This window comes from Pleurodeles waltl, chromosome 2_1, assembly GCF_031143425.1.
Source record: "Pleurodeles waltl isolate 20211129_DDA chromosome 2_1, aPleWal1.hap1.20221129, whole genome shotgun sequence".
Lineage (NCBI taxonomy): Eukaryota > Metazoa > Chordata > Amphibia > Caudata > Salamandridae > Pleurodeles > Pleurodeles waltl.
The window spans coordinates 109731349-109750311 of NC_090438.1; the positions used below are offsets into that span (position 1 = coordinate 109731349).

The following is an 18963-nucleotide window of genomic DNA, read 5'->3' on the forward strand; positions in this document are numbered from 1 at the left end:
ACATCCGCAGCCCCCAGGACCTGAAGGAACCTCACCTCAGTGCAGGAGTGACCCCCAGGCGACCCTCTGCCTGGCCCAGGTGGTGGCTGTCCCAAGAAGCCCCCCGTGCCTACCTGCACCGCTAGAGTGACCCTCCACTGAAACCTATCTAAAACCCGACACCTGCTTTGCACACTGCACCCGGCCACCCCTGTGCAGCTGGGGGTGTGTTTTGTGTGCCTACTTGTGTACCCCCCCAGTGCTCTACAAAACCCCCCTGGTCTGCCCCTGAGGACGCAGGTACTTACCTGCTGGCAGACTGGAACCAGAGCACCCCTGTTCTCCATAGACCCCTATGTGTTTTGGGCCAACCTCTGCACCTGACCGGCCCTGTGCTGCTGGTGCGGTGACTTTGGGGTTGCCTTGAACCCCCAACGGTGGGCTGTTTATGCCCAGGAAACTGAACTTGTAAGTGCTTTACTTACCTCAGAAACTTAACCTTACTTACGTCTCCCAGGAACTGTTGATTTTTGCAGTGTCCACTTTTAAAACAGCTTATTGCCGTTTTAACCTATTCTGTGTGTACTACTGCTTTAATTCAAGGTTCCTTACTTGCCCGTGTGGAGTACCTCTCATTTTATGTATTTACTTCAAATCTTGAATCTTGTGGTTCTAAAGTAAATTAAGAAAATATATTTTTCCATATAAAAACTATTGGCCTGAAGTTAAGTCTTTGAGTGTGTGTTCCTCATTTATTGCCTGTGTGTGTACAAAAAATGCTTAACACTACCCTCTAATAAGCCTATTGCTCGACCACACTATCACAAAATAGAGCATTAGAATTATCTAATTTTGCCACTATCAACCTCTCAGGGGAACCCTTGGACTCTGTGCACACTATCTCTCACTTTAAGATAGTATATACAGAGCCAACTTCCTACAACGTGGACAAGCTTTCGCTTTCCTCATCATAGACCGGGTTGTCTCTGGATTGTTTCTGCAACCAAAGAAGCAATCGCCCTTGACGATCTTTTAAAGTTTTTGTGGAAAACATGCGACATACTTGTCAGTCTCTTGTTTTGTTCTTGGGATAAAGACAGTATATACAGACTTTATGAGGGTCATCGATGTGTAGTCTCTTCTTTTTACAAGTGCCACAAGGTCTGAAGAGCCCTTATTTGGTGTCTCAGCCATGATAGAAATCAGTTTGAAGCACCAAAAGAACAGATACATGATGCTGCAAAATATATCTTCCAATGTTTAAAGAGAGAACTGTGAAAATCTTCAAGTGAATGGCAAAAAAATTGAGCAGGGTTCAGTGGAGACTACCTAGCACAACATGCGGTAGAAAATCTGAGGGCATGCAGCTTCTCTCAGGAAGCTTCTAAAGGGTGGGGTTACCTGACTGGTTGACGCTTAAGTTTGGTCCTTTTCTAAAATAAGGATATGATAGGCTAACCTATGTGTTCTATTTCTATTGTGGCATTACTTTCATAAGTTACCGGGGACTCCCATCTCGACAACAGGGAATGATTCAAGCATGTGAATCTATGAAAATTCCAATACTGGAGTAAATATAATTTGGGCTAGGCAAACGCTAAAATACAGTTGTCAGTATGCACAAAAGTAGATTTAAAAATAATTTCAAATTATGAAAAGAGAGAACCTTTTAAAAACATAAAGCACTAAATGGAACACTCAAAGATGAGAGGTTTAACCAAACTTGTTTACAATTTCCCCAAGTCATTCCAATATTAGATTACTCTTACACTTTATCACCAAGTTCCTCAGCCATGCGAAGAATTTCAAAAAGAAGTGTTATTTTTCCAGAATGCGCTAGGACTTCTGCATCTGCTTCAGTGACAAACTCTTTGTACCAGTCTGCAGTTGGGCTTTCAGGAGTGGAAGAGGTTGCTTTTGCTGTTGGAACAAAAATTAACACAATGATCATGTTTAGCCAATTATGTTTGGAAGAAAATGTTCATGAAAATCGACCCATGCTGAAAATACTGGAGAATAACAAGTTACTGACCTTTGGTAATTGTCAGTGGGTACAGATTTCTCACATATTGAATTCCCTCAGGTGCCAAACTGGATCCAGAAGCTTTTCCTGCAGTTGCTCTTACAAGCCAGTAGATGGTGCTATCAGTGTCTAGCAAGTAAAAGGCTGCCTATGTAGTGTACCAATGTAAGGCGACACTATTCAGATAGTCCAGGGCAATCCTTATTGGCTGACAGGGGTTAGAATAATAACCCTAAATGCTCTCTTTTTGTGATAGTGTGGGCGAGACGTTTAGGCTTATCAGAGGATAGTGTTTACCATTTATGACACACACAGAGCCAGTAAGGGAGACACACTAAATACGGAAATCAGACACCAATTTATAAAAACCCCTGCGTTTTTTATACATTTAGACAACTACATCATCAAAATCGGGTAGGCACTTTTCAAGTTATAAATTTTTAAGTCACAGTAAAATACACTTGTATTGAGTCTATTGAGGTAACGCTATTGTAGGAAAGTAGAATCTTTCTGACTTAGTTACCTCTACTTTTTGCCTGGTGTCAGTGTATTTAGAATGCAGAACACTGGGCTCCTGCTAGTCAGGACCCCAGTGCCTGTGCTCTCTCCTCTAAATGTGGTTGCTGGTAAATGTTTACACTCCACAATTGGCATATTGGCACCCATAGAAGTCCCTAGTATATGGCACCTAGGCACCCAGGGCATTGGTACACCAGGGTCTCCCATGGGCTGCAGCATGTTGTAGGAAAATAGCTCCCTATTGCAGTTACCCCCCACTGTTAACACCTAGCAGTGAGCCTCAAAGGCTCAGGCTTCATGTTACAATGCCCCAGGGCACTCCAGCTAGGTGAGATGCCTGCCCCCCTGGACACAGCCCCCACTTTTGGCAGAAAGTCCAGGGGAGATAATGAGAAAAACAAGGAGGAGTCACCCACCAGTCAGGACAGCCCCTAAGGTGTCCTGAGCTGAGGTGACCCCTGCCTTTAGAAATCCTCAATCTTGATTTTGGAAGATTCCCCCAATAGGAAAAGGGATGTGCCCCCCTCCCCTCAGGGAGGAGGCACAAAGAGGGCGTAGCCACCCTAAAGGACAGTAACCATTGGCTACTGCCCTCCTGACCTAAACACCCCCCTAAATTGAGTATTTAGGGACGACCCATCAGATTCCTGCAACCTGAACCAAGAAGGACTGCTGACCTACAAGCCTGCAGAGACGACGGACGAGGTCAACTGCTTTGGCCCCAGCCCTACCAGCCTGTCTCCTGAGTCGAAAAGCTGCAACCAGCGACGCACCCAACTGGGACCAGCGACCTCTGAAGCCTCAGAGGATTGCCCTGACCCCCAGGACTGAGAAACTCCAGTGAGCAGAGGCTCTGCTCAACAACAGGTACATCTTTGCAACAAAGAAGCAACTTTCAAAGAACTCACTCTTCCCACCTGAAGCGTGAGACTTCACACTCTGCACCCGACACCCCCGGCTCGAGATCTAGAGAACCAACACCACAGGGAGGACTCCCCGGTGACTGCGACCCCGTGGGTAGCCCGAGACAACCCCCCGGGCCCCACAGCGGCACCTGCAGAGAGAATCCAGAGGCTCCCCCTGACCGGGACTACCTGTAACAAGGGACCAGATGCCTGGACCAAGCACTACACCCGTAGCCCCCAGGACCAGAAGGAACCTAACTTCGGTGCAGGAGTGACCCCCCAAGCAACCCTCTGCCTAGCCCAGGTGGTGGCTGTCTCAAGTAGCCCCCCGTGCCTGCATACACAGCTAGAGTTACCCCCAGGCCCCTCCATTGAAACCTATCTAAAACCTGACGCCTGCTTTGCACACTGCACCCGGCCACCCCAGTGCCGCTGAGGGTGTGTTTTGTGTGCCTACTTGTGTGTCCCCCCCCCCCCCCAGTGCTCTACAAAACCCCTAGTCTGCCCTCTGAACGACGCAGGTACTTACCTGTAGGCAGACTGGAACCGGAGCACCCCTGTTCTTCATAGGTGCGTTACCTGTAGGCAGACTGGAACCGGAGCACCCCTGTTTTTCATAGGTGCGTATGTGTTTTGGGCACCTCTTTAACCTCTGCACCTGACCAGCCCTGAGCTGCTGGTGTGGTAACTTTGGGGTTGCCTTGAACCCCCCAATGGTGGGCTGCCTACACCCAAGAACTGAGACTTGTAAGTGTCTTACTTACCTCATAATCTAACCAATACTTACCTCTCCCAGGAACTGTTGATTTTTGCACAGTGTCCACTTTTAAAATAGCTTATTGCCATTTTTACTAAAACTGTGTATACTTTTGCTCTAATTCAAAGTTCCTAACTTACCTGTGTGGAGTACCTTGCACTTTACATATTTACTTCAAATCCTGAACTTGTGGTTCTAAAAATAAATTAAGAAAACATATTTTTCTATATAAAAACTATTGGCCTAGAGTTAAGTCTTTGAGTGTGTGTTCCTCATTTATTGCCTGTGTGTGTACAACAAATGCTTAACACGACCCTCTGATAAGCCTACTGCTCGACCACACTACCACAAAATAGAGCATTAGAATTATCTAATTTTACCACAATCTTACCTCTAAGGGGGACCCTTGGACTCTGTGCACACTATTTCTTACTTTGAGATAGTATATACAGAGCCAACTTCCTACACATGTATTATACCACCCATGGGAGCCCACACAAACTGTGTCTGCAGGCAAGTCATTGCAGCCTGCATGAAATGGTGCATGCACCTTTCACTCAGATATAAGGCTTGCCTTACATCACTGTCACTGCCCTTGGACAAGGGCGGGGTGTAGGAAGCTGGCCTGGTGTGTGGTGAGTACCTATGGTATTATCACCTTATATTAGGTCCAGGTATCCCCTATTAGTGAGGTGTAATCAGTGTCTAGGAAGCCAGGCTCTCTAGAGGTAGCTGTGGATGAGCAGCCAAGGCTTATCTAGGAGACATGCAAAGCTTATGCAATACCCCAGTAGTCACAGAGCACTCACACATATGAAAGAATCACACAGTTACAAAAATAAAGGTTCTTGATTTTAGTGACAAAAATACTAAAATACTTGATAGTCAATACTCCAATAGGATGTAAGTAAACACATTGTTATATGTACAGTAGCAATCAGAAATTGGCATAAAAAGCAACAGAAAACAGTGAAAAGCAATAGGCAATGCTGAAGGCATGGGGGGACCAAACTATATACTAAGAAAGTGGAATGCGAAAGTCAGGCCCCCACCCAAGGAAGTGGAATCGGTAGAGGGGAGCTGGAGGAACTAGGAAACCCACAAGGTAAGTACCAGAGTGCCTCCTAGTGACTGGGAGAGAAGAGGTAAGTTACTGGATCCTTGAAAAGGAAGACCTGGAAAGGAAGGGGAACAAGTCCAGTTCACGCTGGAGTGTCTGGTTGTGGCAGGAGCCACTACCCACCTGTCCGTAGATGCAGGAGAGGGTAGACAGTGAGACGAAGATGGTCAGCAATGCAGTCCTGGAGCAGATGTAGAGTTCTGGGTGATGCAGTTGATGTCCCACGCCGGATGAAGAATTGCAGTCAGTTTGTGGTATGAAAAAAACACCAACAAACCTTGGCAAAGGCAAATGTCATGGTTGGTGGAAAAGTGCTGTGCTTCACAGGGAAGTGTGCTGGGGGCTAGGGCTACACAGAGCCTGAAGATCCCATGGAGGAAATGCCAACAAGCCTTGGTAACTGCAAGAGACGTGGTGCACGGGGTACGTCCTCCGTGTGAAGGTAAGGGCCTACTTTTAACAAAGTTGGACAGTTGGCAGAGAGGACCAAGAGGATCACTCCAGACCATCACCTGTGATGCAGGATTCATGCAGCTCAGGATGAGAGGAAATCCATGCAGCCGGTCGTCATTGCAGATGGTGCCTGCAGATGCACGGAAGTGACTCCTTCACTTCAAGGGAGATTCCTTCTTCCTACTTGTGCAGACTGAAGACTTACTGCCCTCAGAGGATGTACAACCGGGGAAATGCTGCAGTTTCTGGAAGGAGCCAGAGAAACAAGTCATCGTTGTAGCTGAAGATTGTAGGTTCATGTGGAGTTCAGTTGCGGTTCCAGTGGCCTGAAGATCAGGTAAACGTTGCAGAGGAGTCCTGCTGGAGTCTTGCACGTGGAATCTGAGGGCACACCCAAGAGGGAGACCCTAAATAGCCCTGGAAGGGGGGCTAGTCACCTAGCCAGGTGACGTCACCTGCCTGACCTTGCAACTCTGATGCTCCCAGAGGCCTCTGCCCACCTTGGATTCAAGATGGCAGAATCAAGGGGTCATTTGGAGGAGCTCTGGGCACCACCCTGGGGTAGTGATGGACAGGTGAGTGATCACTTCCTTTTCCATTGTCCAGTTTCGCAACAGAGCAGGGACTGGAGGTCCCTGAACCGGCGCTGACTAGTTTAGGCAAGGAGGGTACAAAATATGCCCTTCAAAGCATACCAGTGGCTTGGGAAGGCTACCCCTCCCAAGCCATGCAACACCTATTTCCAAAGGGAGAGGGTGTTAGCTCCTTTCCCAAAGGAAATCCTTTGTTCTGCCTTCCTGGTCTTGAGCTGGCCAAGCAGCAGGAGGACAGAAACCAGTCTAAGGGGTAGCAGCAGCATGGGCTGCCTGGAAAACCCCAGAAAGCTGGTAGGAGCAAAGCTTTCGGTCATCTAAGGAGTCCCCAGAGTGCATGAAATCAAAAACAATATTGGCAATATTGGGGTATGATTCCTACATGTTTGATACCAAACATGCTCTGGTTCGGAGTTACCATTGAGTAGCTGGACATAAGTAGTGACCTATGTCCAGTACACGTGTAAAATGGCATCCCCGCACTCACAAAGTCCAATAAAATGGAGCTGGAGTTCGGGGGCACCTCTGCTCATTCAGGGGTGCCCTCACACACAGGTACCTGCACCCTGCCCTCTGGGCTAAGAGGGCCTACCATAGAGGTGACTTATTGTGATCTGGTGCAGTGACCTGAAGTGAAAAGCTGCATGCACCTTTTAATGAGGGGAGATCGACCTCCTCTAGGATTGTAGGAGGGTCAGTGGCCAGCATTGCCTCCAACAAGCCTTGGCGAATGCAAATAGCTGAAGCAAGGAAGATTGTAGGTTTTTGGGGACCAATAAGGTCCTAGTGACTCGACCCTTGAAAGCGAGTCAGGGCAGGCTTTCAGCAGGAAGGAAAGCCAGCCGAGTCAGAAGAGCCCCCACGAGCAACCCACTGGCAGCAGGCACAGTAAGTCGCAGTGAGGCCCAGCAGCACACCTGAAGAGGAGTCCTACGTCGCTGGAGCAGCAGAGAGGAGAATGTCCCTGCAGAGGTAGAGTGCTGGGAGTCGGGGCTACTTGGAGCATGAAGATCCCTCGGAGCAGAAGTCAACAATCCTTGGTTGCTGCAACAGTCACAGTACACAGGGGTTCCATCTTGGAGGATGAGGGAAGGGCTCACTGTCACCCAAGTTGGATACAAGGCAGAGAAGACCCAGAGGATTCCTCCGAACCACCACCTGTGTTGGAGAATCTTTGCGAGGACAGAAGATCCCAGGAGCCGGATGTGATTGCCTTAGATGCCTACGGAAGCAGGGGAGTGACTCCTTCACTCCAAGAGAGATTCATTCTTGCTTCTTTGGTGCCGCTGAACTCTTGCTGACTCCAGAGGATGAACAGCCATAGAAATGTTGCAAAGTTGCTGATAGGAGCCGTGGAAACAATGTTGCAAGGAGAGGTCGTCTCAGTGTTACAGACTTTTTCGGTTCATGCGAAGTCCGGCAGCGGTTCTAGTGGCCAAGAGCAGAAGAGGCCTTTCTATGAGAGCCCTGATGGAATCTTGCACAACTAATCTGGAAACCCACCCACAAGGGAGTACCTAACTAGCCCAAAAAGGTGGTTGGTCACCTTCTGAGATGACCACCTATCAGAGTCACTGAGGTCAGCTACCTACAATGGCTAGTCAGATGCTTCCAAGGGCCTCTGTACATCTTGTTTTCAAGATAGCAGCAGCAACTGGCCACCTGGAGGAGCTCTGGGCACCACCCCTAGGGTTGTGATGGACAGGGAAGTGGTCACTCCCCTTTCCTGTGTGCAGTTTCACGTCAGAGCAGGGACCAGGGGTCCTTGGACTGGTCCAAACCGGTTTATGTATGGAGGGCACCAAATGTGCCCTTCCAAGCAAACCGGTGGTGTGAGGAGGATACCCCTTCCTAGCCTTGTAAAACTTATTTCCAAAGGAGAGGAGGTTGTACCCCTCTCCCAAAGGAAAACCTTTGTTCTGCCTTCCCCTGTTTCAGCTGGTCCAGCAGCACGAGGGCAGAATCCTGTTTGAGGGGCTGCAGCAGCATGGGCTGCTCGCAGACCCTGAAAGACTGGTAGGAGCAGTGCTGGGGGTGGGGGGGGGTACTCTAAGGAGCCCCCAGAGTGCATGGAATCATGCCACCAATACTGGAATCTGTATTGGGATATGAATCTGACATATTCGATGCCAAACATGCCTGGGTTCAGATTTACCATTATGTAGCTGGATCACAGGCAGTGACCTGTGGCCAGTACATAGCTAAAACGTCTTCCCCGCACTTATGAAGTTCATAGGGGCTCCTTTGCTCAAGCAGGCATGCTCACACACACACACAGGGACCTGGACCCCACCCTTAGGGCTGCAACGGCCTACCACAGGGGTGACTTACAGTGACCTGGTGTAGTGACCAGCAGTGAAAGGGTGCATGCACCTTTTCACACAGGCTGCAAACGGCAGGCCAGCAGAGACAGTTTGCCTGGGCTCCCATGGGTGGCATAATACATGCTGCAGGCCAAGGTGGACCCCTGGTGTACCAATGCCCTGGGTACTTAGGTACCATATACTAGGGACTTATAGGGGTACACCAGTATGCCAATTGCATTGGGGTGTAGGAAGTACCAAAGCAACTAAATTTTGAGGCAAGAGCACAATCACTGGGGTCCTGGTTAGCAGGATCCCAGTGAAAACAATCTAAGCACACTGACATCAGGCAAGAAGTGGGAGTAACCATGGCAGAAAGAGGGGACATTCCAACAAAACGTCCCCACCCCCAAACGAAGAACCATAAGACTAACCTTGCCCAGTTGAGTTTACATTGTCTACGTGGAAATATCTGGAGAATCCATCTTCACTGGAGTGGTTACTCCCAGGTCTATGTTCCACTAAATAGTCCATTCCCTGTAGGGATTTGGACCACCTTAAGAGTTTGGGATACTCACCTTTCATTTGCTTAAGCTAAAGAAGGGGATTGTGGTCTGTCTGAACAAGGAAGTGAGTGCCAAACAGGTATGGCCTCAGATTCTTCAAGGCCTAGACCACAGCAACGGCCTCCCTCCAAATTACTGACCTACGCTTTTCTCTTTGGGGTGAACCTTTTACGTATGAAAGCAACAGGTTGAGTCTGGGCCTCTTCATTAAGTTGAGAAAGTACTGCCCCATCTCTATCTCTGAAGCATTTATTTGGACAATGAAATGTTTTGAGTAGTCAGAGCTTCTGAGAATGGGAGCAGAACACATTGTCTGTTTTAGGTCATTAAAGGATTTTTGGCAGCTAGCTGTCCATAAGACTTTCTTGGGCATCCTTTTGGATGTGAGGTCATAAGGGGGCTAGAATGGAGCCATTCTGTAGTACCTATTCAGGCCTAAAAAGGCTCAGACTTGGGTTTGAGTGGTAGGGGCCACCCAATCCATTATGGTTTGGATTTTGCCCTGAAGTGGCTGAATTAGGCCTCCACCTACCAGGTGGCCCAAGTAAACCACTTTTCCCTGCCCTATCTGGCATTTGGATGCCTTGATAGCGAGGCCTGCCTTTTCGAAGGCCTTTAGCACAGCTCCAAGGTAGATCAGGTGATCATCCCAGGTGGAGTTAAAGACAGCTATATCATATAGATAAGATGCCCTGGAGGTTTCCAAGCTTTGGAGAACTTTGTTCACCAACCTCTGAAATGTTGCAGGGGCATTCAACAAACCAAAGGTCATCACTGTGAAGTGATAATGCCCACTAGGTGTTGAGAATGCTGTTTTGGCTATTGCAGCATCAGATAACCTGATCTGCCAATATTCTGCAGTCAAGTCAAATGTGCTGAGATTCTTGGCTGCAGCCAAAGTGTATCAGTTCATCTGCGTTTGGAATTGCATAGGCATCAGTCCTAGTGGCTGCATTGAGAACCTCTGTAATCAACACAAAACCTAATTTCTCTTTTTTATATTTTGGGAGTGAGGCTTGGATACCAAGACTACAGGACTAGCCCAAAGGATGTCTGAAGGCTCAATGACTCCCACGTCAAACATCTTTTGCTCTTCTGCTTTGATGCATTCTCCGACATGGTCAGGCTTGCTATAGATTTTACTTTTTACAGACGACTGTAACTTGTGTCAATATCATGTTCACACCCAGTGGTTTGTCCAGGGGGTCAAAGAAAAGGGTTGTGAGAATTGACTGAGGAGATTTCTGCAGTCAGATTGTTGCTGGTCAGAGAGGCAGTCAGCAAGGACTACTCCCCCCACTGAACCATCAACTGGGTTTTGGGAGAAGAGGTCAGGGAGAGAGCCACTCTCTTCTTCCTGACTTTCATCAGTGGCCATGAGTAAAGTCATGTCAGCCCTGTCATAATAAGGCTTCAAGCGATTCACGTTAAGCATCCTGTGGTGGCTTCTACGAGTGCTAAGGTCAACCAAATAGGTGACCTCACCCTTCTTCCCCAAAATGGTGTGTGGGCCACTCCACTTATCTTGGAGTGCCCTGGGAGCCACAGGCCGCAGAACCCATACTTTCTGTCCTGGCTGATGAACAGTCTGCACAGCCTTTTCGTCATGCCACTGCTTTTGCAGTTCTTGGCTGTTCTCAAGGTTTTTGGATGCCCTCTTCATGTACCCTACCATTCTGGATCTTAGGCCTAGTACATAATCTACTATGCCCTGTTTGGGGGATTTGAGAGGTTGCTCCCAATCCTCCCTCACAAGAGCAAGTGCACCCCTAACTGGGTGTCCAAACAGAAGCTCAAAAGGACTGTAGCCCATTCCCCTCTGTTGAACGTCCCTATAGGCGAAGAGAAGGCAAGGCAATAGGTTTTCCCATGATCCTGGCTTTTAAGGTTTTGTTGAATCTTTCAACTAAACCATTTTTTTGTGGAAGGTAAGGGGTGGTGACTTTATATGTTACCCCACACTCCTTCCACATTGCTTTCAGATATGCAGACATGAAGTTTGTACCTCTGTTTGATTCCACCTCCTTAGGGAAACCCACCCTGGAGAAGATTCCCAAGAGGGCCTCGGCCATTGCAGGGCCTATAGTGGTTCTAAGGGGTACTGCCTCTGGGTACCTGGTGGCATGGTCCACCAACAGGATAAATCTGATCCCAAATGTAGTTGGGTGGTCTAAGGGGCCAACAATGTCTATCCCCACCCTCTCAAAGGGTATCCAACCACTGGCAGTGGAATTAGGGGGACCTTTGGGGTGATACCTGTCTTGCCCCTGGCTTAACAGATAACACAGGAGCAACAAAACTCCTTTGTGTCATCAGATATATGAGGCCACTCACAATGAGTGACAGGTCTGTCCCAAGTCTTGCTTTGCCCGAACTGGCCTGCAAGGGGAATATCATGTGCTAAGGTCAATAAGAACTCTAAACTTTTGAGGAATGACCAGCCTCCTGGTGGCACCAGGTGTGGGAGGACCCTTGCCTCAGAATAAAGGAGACCACTGTCCCAGTAGACCTTATGAGTCCACTGATATCCCCTGCTTCCTGAGCAGCAGCTTGCTGCCTCAGGCTTTCCAGAGAAGGACCAGACTTTTGTTTGAGGCTAAGTTCCTCCTTGGTGGGTCCTCCGGCACCTAAGAGCTCAGCTGTATCAGATTTAAGCTCCTTTGGTGTAGGTTCCACCCAAGGGGTGGGTTCCTCTCCCTAAGGAGTGGGATCCTCACCTGAAACCTGGACAGGGTTTCCTGCCTTCGTTTGTGAAAGTTTCCTGGGCCATTTGTTCCAGGCTGTTTCTTGGCCTGTGCTCTTGTCAGTGAAAAGATATGTCTGGGGATGCCTAGCATTGCTGCATGGGCCTCCAACTCCACTGCAGACCAAGCTCAAGTCTCCAAATAATTCCCCAGTAAACACGTGACAGGCAGGTCAGTGGATAATACAACTTACTTTGGCCCAATAACCCCAACCCCTCCCCCACCTAAGGTCAACAACAGCCATGGGTTGGCACTGAGTGTTGTGAGTGTCAGTGACTTAGTAAGTGTGACCAAGTAAATGTTGTTCAGGGAACACCAGTTTTTCAGTCACCATTGACACACTGGCTAGTGTGTCCTTGTAGGCCTCAGCCTCAACGTCACTGATAAGGGGAACGGTTGCCTGTACTTATCCATATTAAGGAGACAAGCACCTTAGGTGGCAAGATCAATACCAACCTCAGAGACCAAAACTGCCTCAGTGGTCTCCCTGACTCACCCAGAGCCTACTTCAGTCACCAAGGTGAACCCAGCTACACTCTTAGACAGAGTACTACTACCAGTGTTATTGCTAGGGGCACGAGGGGTAGAAGTGGTAACGGTAGTAGCAGGCTTGGTGCTCTTTTTAGGACAGGTGCTGTAACCTGCCCTATGGCCTTTTTGTCTACAGATGTAGCACCAAGGTTTCTTGTGGGAGGATGACGAGGATTTAGACCCACCCCCAGAAGAGTTATGTGGGCCTGATGAAGACTTTCTTGTTTTAGATTCGTCCCCACATTTCTCTAGATTCTTGGAGGAATCCTCCTTCTTCTGGTCCCCACAGGGTGAGTTTCTACCCATTGTGGTGCAAACTCATTAGTCTGCCATCTTACCCAATTCTTGGGGAGTGGTCACATCTGACTCCACCAGATGCTGATGCAGCTTGTCAGAAATGCAATTATTATTAATGTGCTCTCTCATAAGAAGATAGTACAAGCCCTGATAATCCTTCAAATTACTGCCATATAATTAGTCTTCCAGGACCTTGACAGAGCTGTCCACAAAATCTACCCAATCCTGGGAGGACTCCTTCATGCTTTCCCTGATTTGTATCCTATGCCATGTTGAGGTCAATCCAAACCCATCAATGAGATCAATGAGAGAATCCTTAAGTGCCTGCTAATTGTCTGCATCATCCTCCTTGACAGTGAGGAGTTTGTCCCTACCCTTGTCAGTAAAGGAAAGCCACAATATGGCTGCCCAGTGTCTTTGAGGGACCTTCTGTATTCTACAGGCCCTCTCCAAGGCAGTGATCTACTTGGGGATGTCGTCCCCAGCCTTATAAGGGGAGGCTACCTTGTGAGATTTCTAGAGTGATAGGAGTCGTCCCTGACCCTGGTCTCCCTGTAGCTGTTGCTGCCACCAAGGGGGCATCAACCCCAAATTCTGTTTCTCCCTCTCCACTGCCAAGGCCTTCCTATCTAGGGCTAACTGGTGCTGCTGCAGCCTCTGTCTGGCCTCTTCTAGTCTCAGTTACTGAATTTCCTAATTAGGACACCCTCCCCCCAAGAGCTAGAGTAGTTAGTCTTATCCGGTACTGCTGAGACATGGGTGTGGACAGATGAGGATCTATCCCATCCTCCTGGGGACCCTCTGAACCAACCCCCAGGAGAAAAACTGGGCCTACTTCTTTGTCCCCCCTTTTCACTACCATGAGTGCTCCCAATAGGACTATGGTGTTCCCCAGTGTCTCCCTGACCCTCCCCAGTATGATCTAAGTCTATCCTATTTAACACTGGAAGGACAGTCTCTACTTCCTGCCCTTCCTGTCTCTTTGAGTTCTGGGCATCAGACTGGATGAGCAATCTCAAAAGTAGAGTTATATTGGGATTTCTCCATGTCTTCAGCTTCCTAAAGGCACATAACTCCCTCAGTTCCCTGGAGTTGAGGCCCTCATACTGTGAGTCGGGGCCTGAGCTGTGTCTTCTGCTAATGGCATGTTACCAAGAGTAGTGTGGGTGCACCTACCTACTCTAAGGTTCTAAACTTTCTAAACGTTTAGAGAAAGGGCTATGCTAGGCCTCCACCGTACCTACACTAGAAGTCTACAAATCCCTTCTACCAAGTGCAGTGTGTCCTAAAGACTAGTAGTGACCTTCCCTGTGGAACGTCCCTGGTGACAGTGGTTAAGCAATTGCAAGTGCCTTATCCCACCGCTGCACGGCCAATGTAGGAGGCTGGCCTAGTGTGTGGTGGACACCTATGGTGTTACATGTTATACTGGGTACAGGCAACCCTTCTTAGATAGTGTTACAGTGTATAGGTAGCCAGGGCTCTCTAGTGGTAGCTGTGGTGTCAGCCAAGATTTATCTAGGAGGAATGTGAAGCACTTGCAAAAGCACAGTAGTCACACAGTAATTTATCACAAATGAAAGGAACAACACAGTACTTCATTACAGGAACACCAAACTAGATTATTAGTGGTAAACCTTCTGGAGTAAGTACACAAATAATACACACAGGTATATACTGGGAAGTAGCATAAAATAGCAAGGGCCCAATAGAGAGGCCAAACCATATACAAAAAAATGGAATACGAGAATGAGTCCACCCCATCAGAGGATATGGAGTAGTTAGCCAAGGGCTGGGAGAGAGTGGAACCCCAAGAGTTGAAGTATCTAGAAGACCCCCAGCTACCAGGAGAGGAGAGATATGTTACCTGGTGGTCCCATAGGCTAACATGGAGACTCGTAAATGGAAAATTGTAAAAGCAGGGCCAGACCGGTGAAACCCAACAGTGGATTCTGGAAGAAGAGGACCTGCAATAGAAGGGGACAGAGTCCAGTCCACATAGAGGTGTCTAGGTGGGGCAGGAGGCAATGCCCAACCTTCTGTGGGTGAAAATCTAGGTCGTTGAAGGATGGATGAAGTCCAGCTGCGGGACTCAGGAGCTGCAGAGGAGTCCCTGAAGTCACCTAGAAGCTGCTCCTCACCGGTTGCCGGATTGCAGACGGGTCAGTGGTCAGGTGGATCACCAACAAGCATAAGCAAATGCGATTGGAGCTGTTGAAGATATGCAGAGCTGAAGAGGACCAGTAAGGTCCAGGGGACTCGACCCTTGGAGGGGAGCCCGGGATAACCCTGAGAAGACAGGCGAGCTAGCAGAAACAGTTGGAGCCCCTCAGGAGCAACCCACTGGCAGCAAGCACAGTAAGTCACACTGAGGCTCAGGCAGCACACCTGAAGAGTCCCAACGTAGCTGGAGCAGCAGAGAGGAGACTGTCCTTGCAGAAGTGAAGTACTGAGGGCAGGGGCTACCTGGAGGCTGAAAATCCCTCAGAGCAGGAGTCAACAAAGCCTTGGATGCTGCAACAGTCACAGTGCACAAGGGTTCTGTCTTGGAGGAAGAGGCAAGGACTCACCGTTTCCCAAGTTGGAAAGGAGAAAGAGGATCAAGAGAACCACCTCAGAACCACTACCTGTGTTGGAGAATCTGTGCGAGTCCAGAGGACAGCAGAACCCAGCAGCCAGATGGCATTGCCTTAGGTGCTTGCAGGTGAAGGGGAGTGACTCCTTCACTCCAAGGAAGATTCCTTCTTGCTTCTTTGGTGCAGCTGAAGTCTTGCCGACCCCAGAGGAAGCACAGCCATGGAAATGTTGCAAGTTGATGACAGGAGCTGCGGAAAAAATGTTGCAAGGGAAAGTCGACTTGGTGTTGCAGTCTTGTTTGGTTCCTGTGAAGTCCATCAGTGGTTCCAGTGGCCAGGAGCATAAGAGGTCTTTGGAGAGGACTCCTGATAGAATCTGGGGACCCACCCGCAAGAGAGTCCCTAAATAGCTCAAAAAGGGGCTTGGTCACCTTCTGAGGTGACCACCTATCAGAGGGGGGCACTGACGTCATCTACCTACCCTGACCAGTCAAATTCTCCCAGGGGGCTTCTTCACATCTTGTTTTTAAGGAGCAGAACCAAGTGGCCACCCGGAGGAGCTCTGGGCACTACCCCTGGGGTGGTGATGGACAGTGGAGCAGTAAGCACCCCATTCATTTGTGCAGTTTCATGCCAGAGTAGGGATCGGAAGTCCCTGGACTGGTGCAAACCAGATTATGCAAGGAGGGCACCAAATGTGCCCTTCAAAGCAAACCGGTGGCGAAGGGAGGCTACCACTTACCAGCCCTGTAACACCTATTGCCAAAAGGAGAGAAGGTTGCAAACCCCCACAACCCCCCCCCCCTTACCCCCCCCCAACATAGGAAATTCTTTGTCTTACCTTTCACGACTTGAGCCGGTCAAGCAGCTCAAGGGCAGAATCCTGTCTGGCGGCCTAGAGCAGCATGGGCTGCTCGCAGACCCTGAGAGACTGGTAGGAGCAATACTAGGGGTCCTGTAAGGAGTCCCCAGAGTGCATGGAATCATGCCACCAATACTGGCATGGTTACTGGGGTATGCTTCCGACATATTTGATACCAAACATTCCTAGGTTCAGGGTTACCATTATGTAGCTGGACCTCAGGTGGCGACCTTTATATAGCTAAAATGGCTTACCCACACTTACGAAGTCCAGGGAATTGGAATTGTAGGGGCACCTATGTTCAAGCAGGGGTGCTCACACACACAGGGACCTGCACACTGCCCTTTGAGCTGGAAGGGCCTACCATAGGGGTGACTTACAGTAACCCGGTGTAGTGACCAGTAGTGAAAGGGTGCATGCACACAGACTGCAAATGTCAGGCCAGCAGACACAGTTTGCATGGGCTCCCATGGGTGGCATAATACATGGTGCAGCCAATAGGGATCACTGGTGTACAAATGCCCTTGGTACCTAGGTCCCATATACTAGGGACTTACTGGGGTACACCAGTATGCCAATTGTGGGGTTTAAGAAGTACCAAAGCAACTAAAATTTGGAGGAGAGAGCACACTCACTGGAGCCCTGGTTAGCAGGATCCCAGTGAAAACAACGTAAGCACACATCCATCAGGCAAAAAGTGGGGGTATCCATGCCAGAAAGAGGGGACTTTCCTACAGTCTCCTAAGACAGAGTATCAGGGGGTCACTACTGGTCTCCCTTCTAAAACCAAGTAAGGACCCCGAGGATCTTGCCTCCTACAACCCATTGTCTATGTTGGGTTTCGACTATAAGATACCGAGTAAGATCTTAGCAGGCGGCCTATATGGGCCCATGAAATGGTTAGTGCACCCAGACCAAAATGAGATCCACTACGCTGAATTTTTGCAGACTACACAGAGAAGAGATGGAATTAGCTCCCTCTCACTGGCCATTCACAGCATGCCCGGTATTATATCTAGAGAAGGCATCTGATACAACAGAATGGAACTACCTCTTCTCCATTTTGACGGCATTTGGGATAGTGAGGAGACTAGAGGCACAGATTTGTCTACTGTATGTAGACCAACAGGCAAGGGTCAAGATAGGTAAGTGGGTCTCCCCTCCGTTCTAGGTAAAGTGGGGGATGCGGCAGGGATGCCTGCTGCCCTCGCTACTTTTTACCCAAGCCATGGAGCCTCTGGCCAAAAAACTGTGGCAGTTGGGGGTGGGGTAGTAGGGGGTGAGGAGGATGGGCTATTCTGGTGTTTGGGGAAACTCATGCAGTCTCCTTATATGTCGATGTCCTGATATATATTCGGGACATCCGTGACAGCACTGAGCCAATCCAGGCACTTCTGCAGGTGGCTGGGCTGAGGGTGCACTGGGCAAAATCCTGCTTATTCCCTTTGCACCCACATTGCCCCCAACAGGATATTATTATTATAGAAGGTCACCAATTGAAGTGGGAACCCCATATGTTTTGATATCTGGACATTAACATATCAACAGGGAATATTTATTAGATGGCAACTTTACGAAGGATGTAACATCACTGAAGCCTCACATGGCCTTTTGGAGCACACTACCACTGTCAGTCCAGGGCAGAGTGTCTCTTGTGAAAATGGTGATACTCCCCTGCCTGTTCTATTTCTTCCAAAATCTACTGAGGTCAGACCCCTCCCTTGCAGAAAAACTTGTTTTCTGCTCCTCCGGCTTGAGCCTGGCTCACCAGCAGGAGAAAAGAACAGTGTCTGTGTCAGCAGCAGCGCGGGTTGTCAGCTGGACCCTGTAATGCTGCACAGACAAAACTGCGGGATCCTCCAAGGAACCCCCAAAGCACATGGTATCGTGCACCTAACACTGGAATCTACGTAGCTGCATGATTCCAACATGTTTGATACCAAACATGCCTAGGTTCGGAGTAGTCATTAAGTAGTTGGACCACTCATGTTGACCAGTGTCCACTATATACCTTAAGATGGGTTCCCCGCACTTACAGAATCCAGGAATTGGCCTGGGGTCTGTAGTGATACCCTGCTCATGCAAGGAACCCTCACACTTAGGCCCTTCAGCCCAAGGGCAGGGTGCATGTCTCTATCAGAGGGGTGACTCAATGTCTTAGTGCACAGGTTAGCTTTGGCAGTGAAAGGGTGCATGTGCCCTTTCAAGCAGGCTACAATGGCAGGCCTGCAGTCACAGTTTGCATGGACTCCCATGGGTGGCATAATACATGTTGCAGCCCTTAGGGGACCACTGGTGTATCAATGCCCTGGATATCTAGGTACCATATACTAGGGACTTACAGGAGTGCACCAGTATGCCAATTGTGGGTATGAAAGGTTACCAACAATGAAATCTAGGGGCGATAGCACAGTCACTGGGGTCCTGCTAAGAGCAGGATCCCACTGAACTACAGTCCAAGACATATTAACACCAGGCAAAAAAAGTGGGGGGTACTACAACCAGAACCCAGCTTACCACAACGATGTAGCTGCTTTAGAAATATCTGCTATGCTCCCTGTGAAAGCCACTGAAGCACCCTTCTTCCTAGTACAGTGTGCTCTAGGTGCGAGAGGTAAATTTCGTTTTGCTTTGGCATAAGTTCAAATACACTTGACTATCCACCTAGCTATACCAGCTTCTGATATATGGTTTCCTTTGTGGGGCACTGAACAAAAAGTTTAGTTTACCTGAAG

General features: G+C 48.8%; 1 protein-coding gene across 1 annotated transcript in view; it reads right to left on the reverse strand.

Annotated features, from left to right (window-relative positions):
* Window positions 1-18963, reverse strand: part of ATRX (ATRX chromatin remodeler) — a 1138900-nt gene that overhangs the window by 239149 nt on the left and 880788 nt on the right. Inside the window, exon 26 of the mRNA XM_069211061.1 lies at window positions 1749-1899. Coding sequence (XP_069067162.1) covers window positions 1749-1899 — 151 coding nt within the window. The remainder of the gene's footprint in view (window positions 1-1748; window positions 1900-18963) is intronic.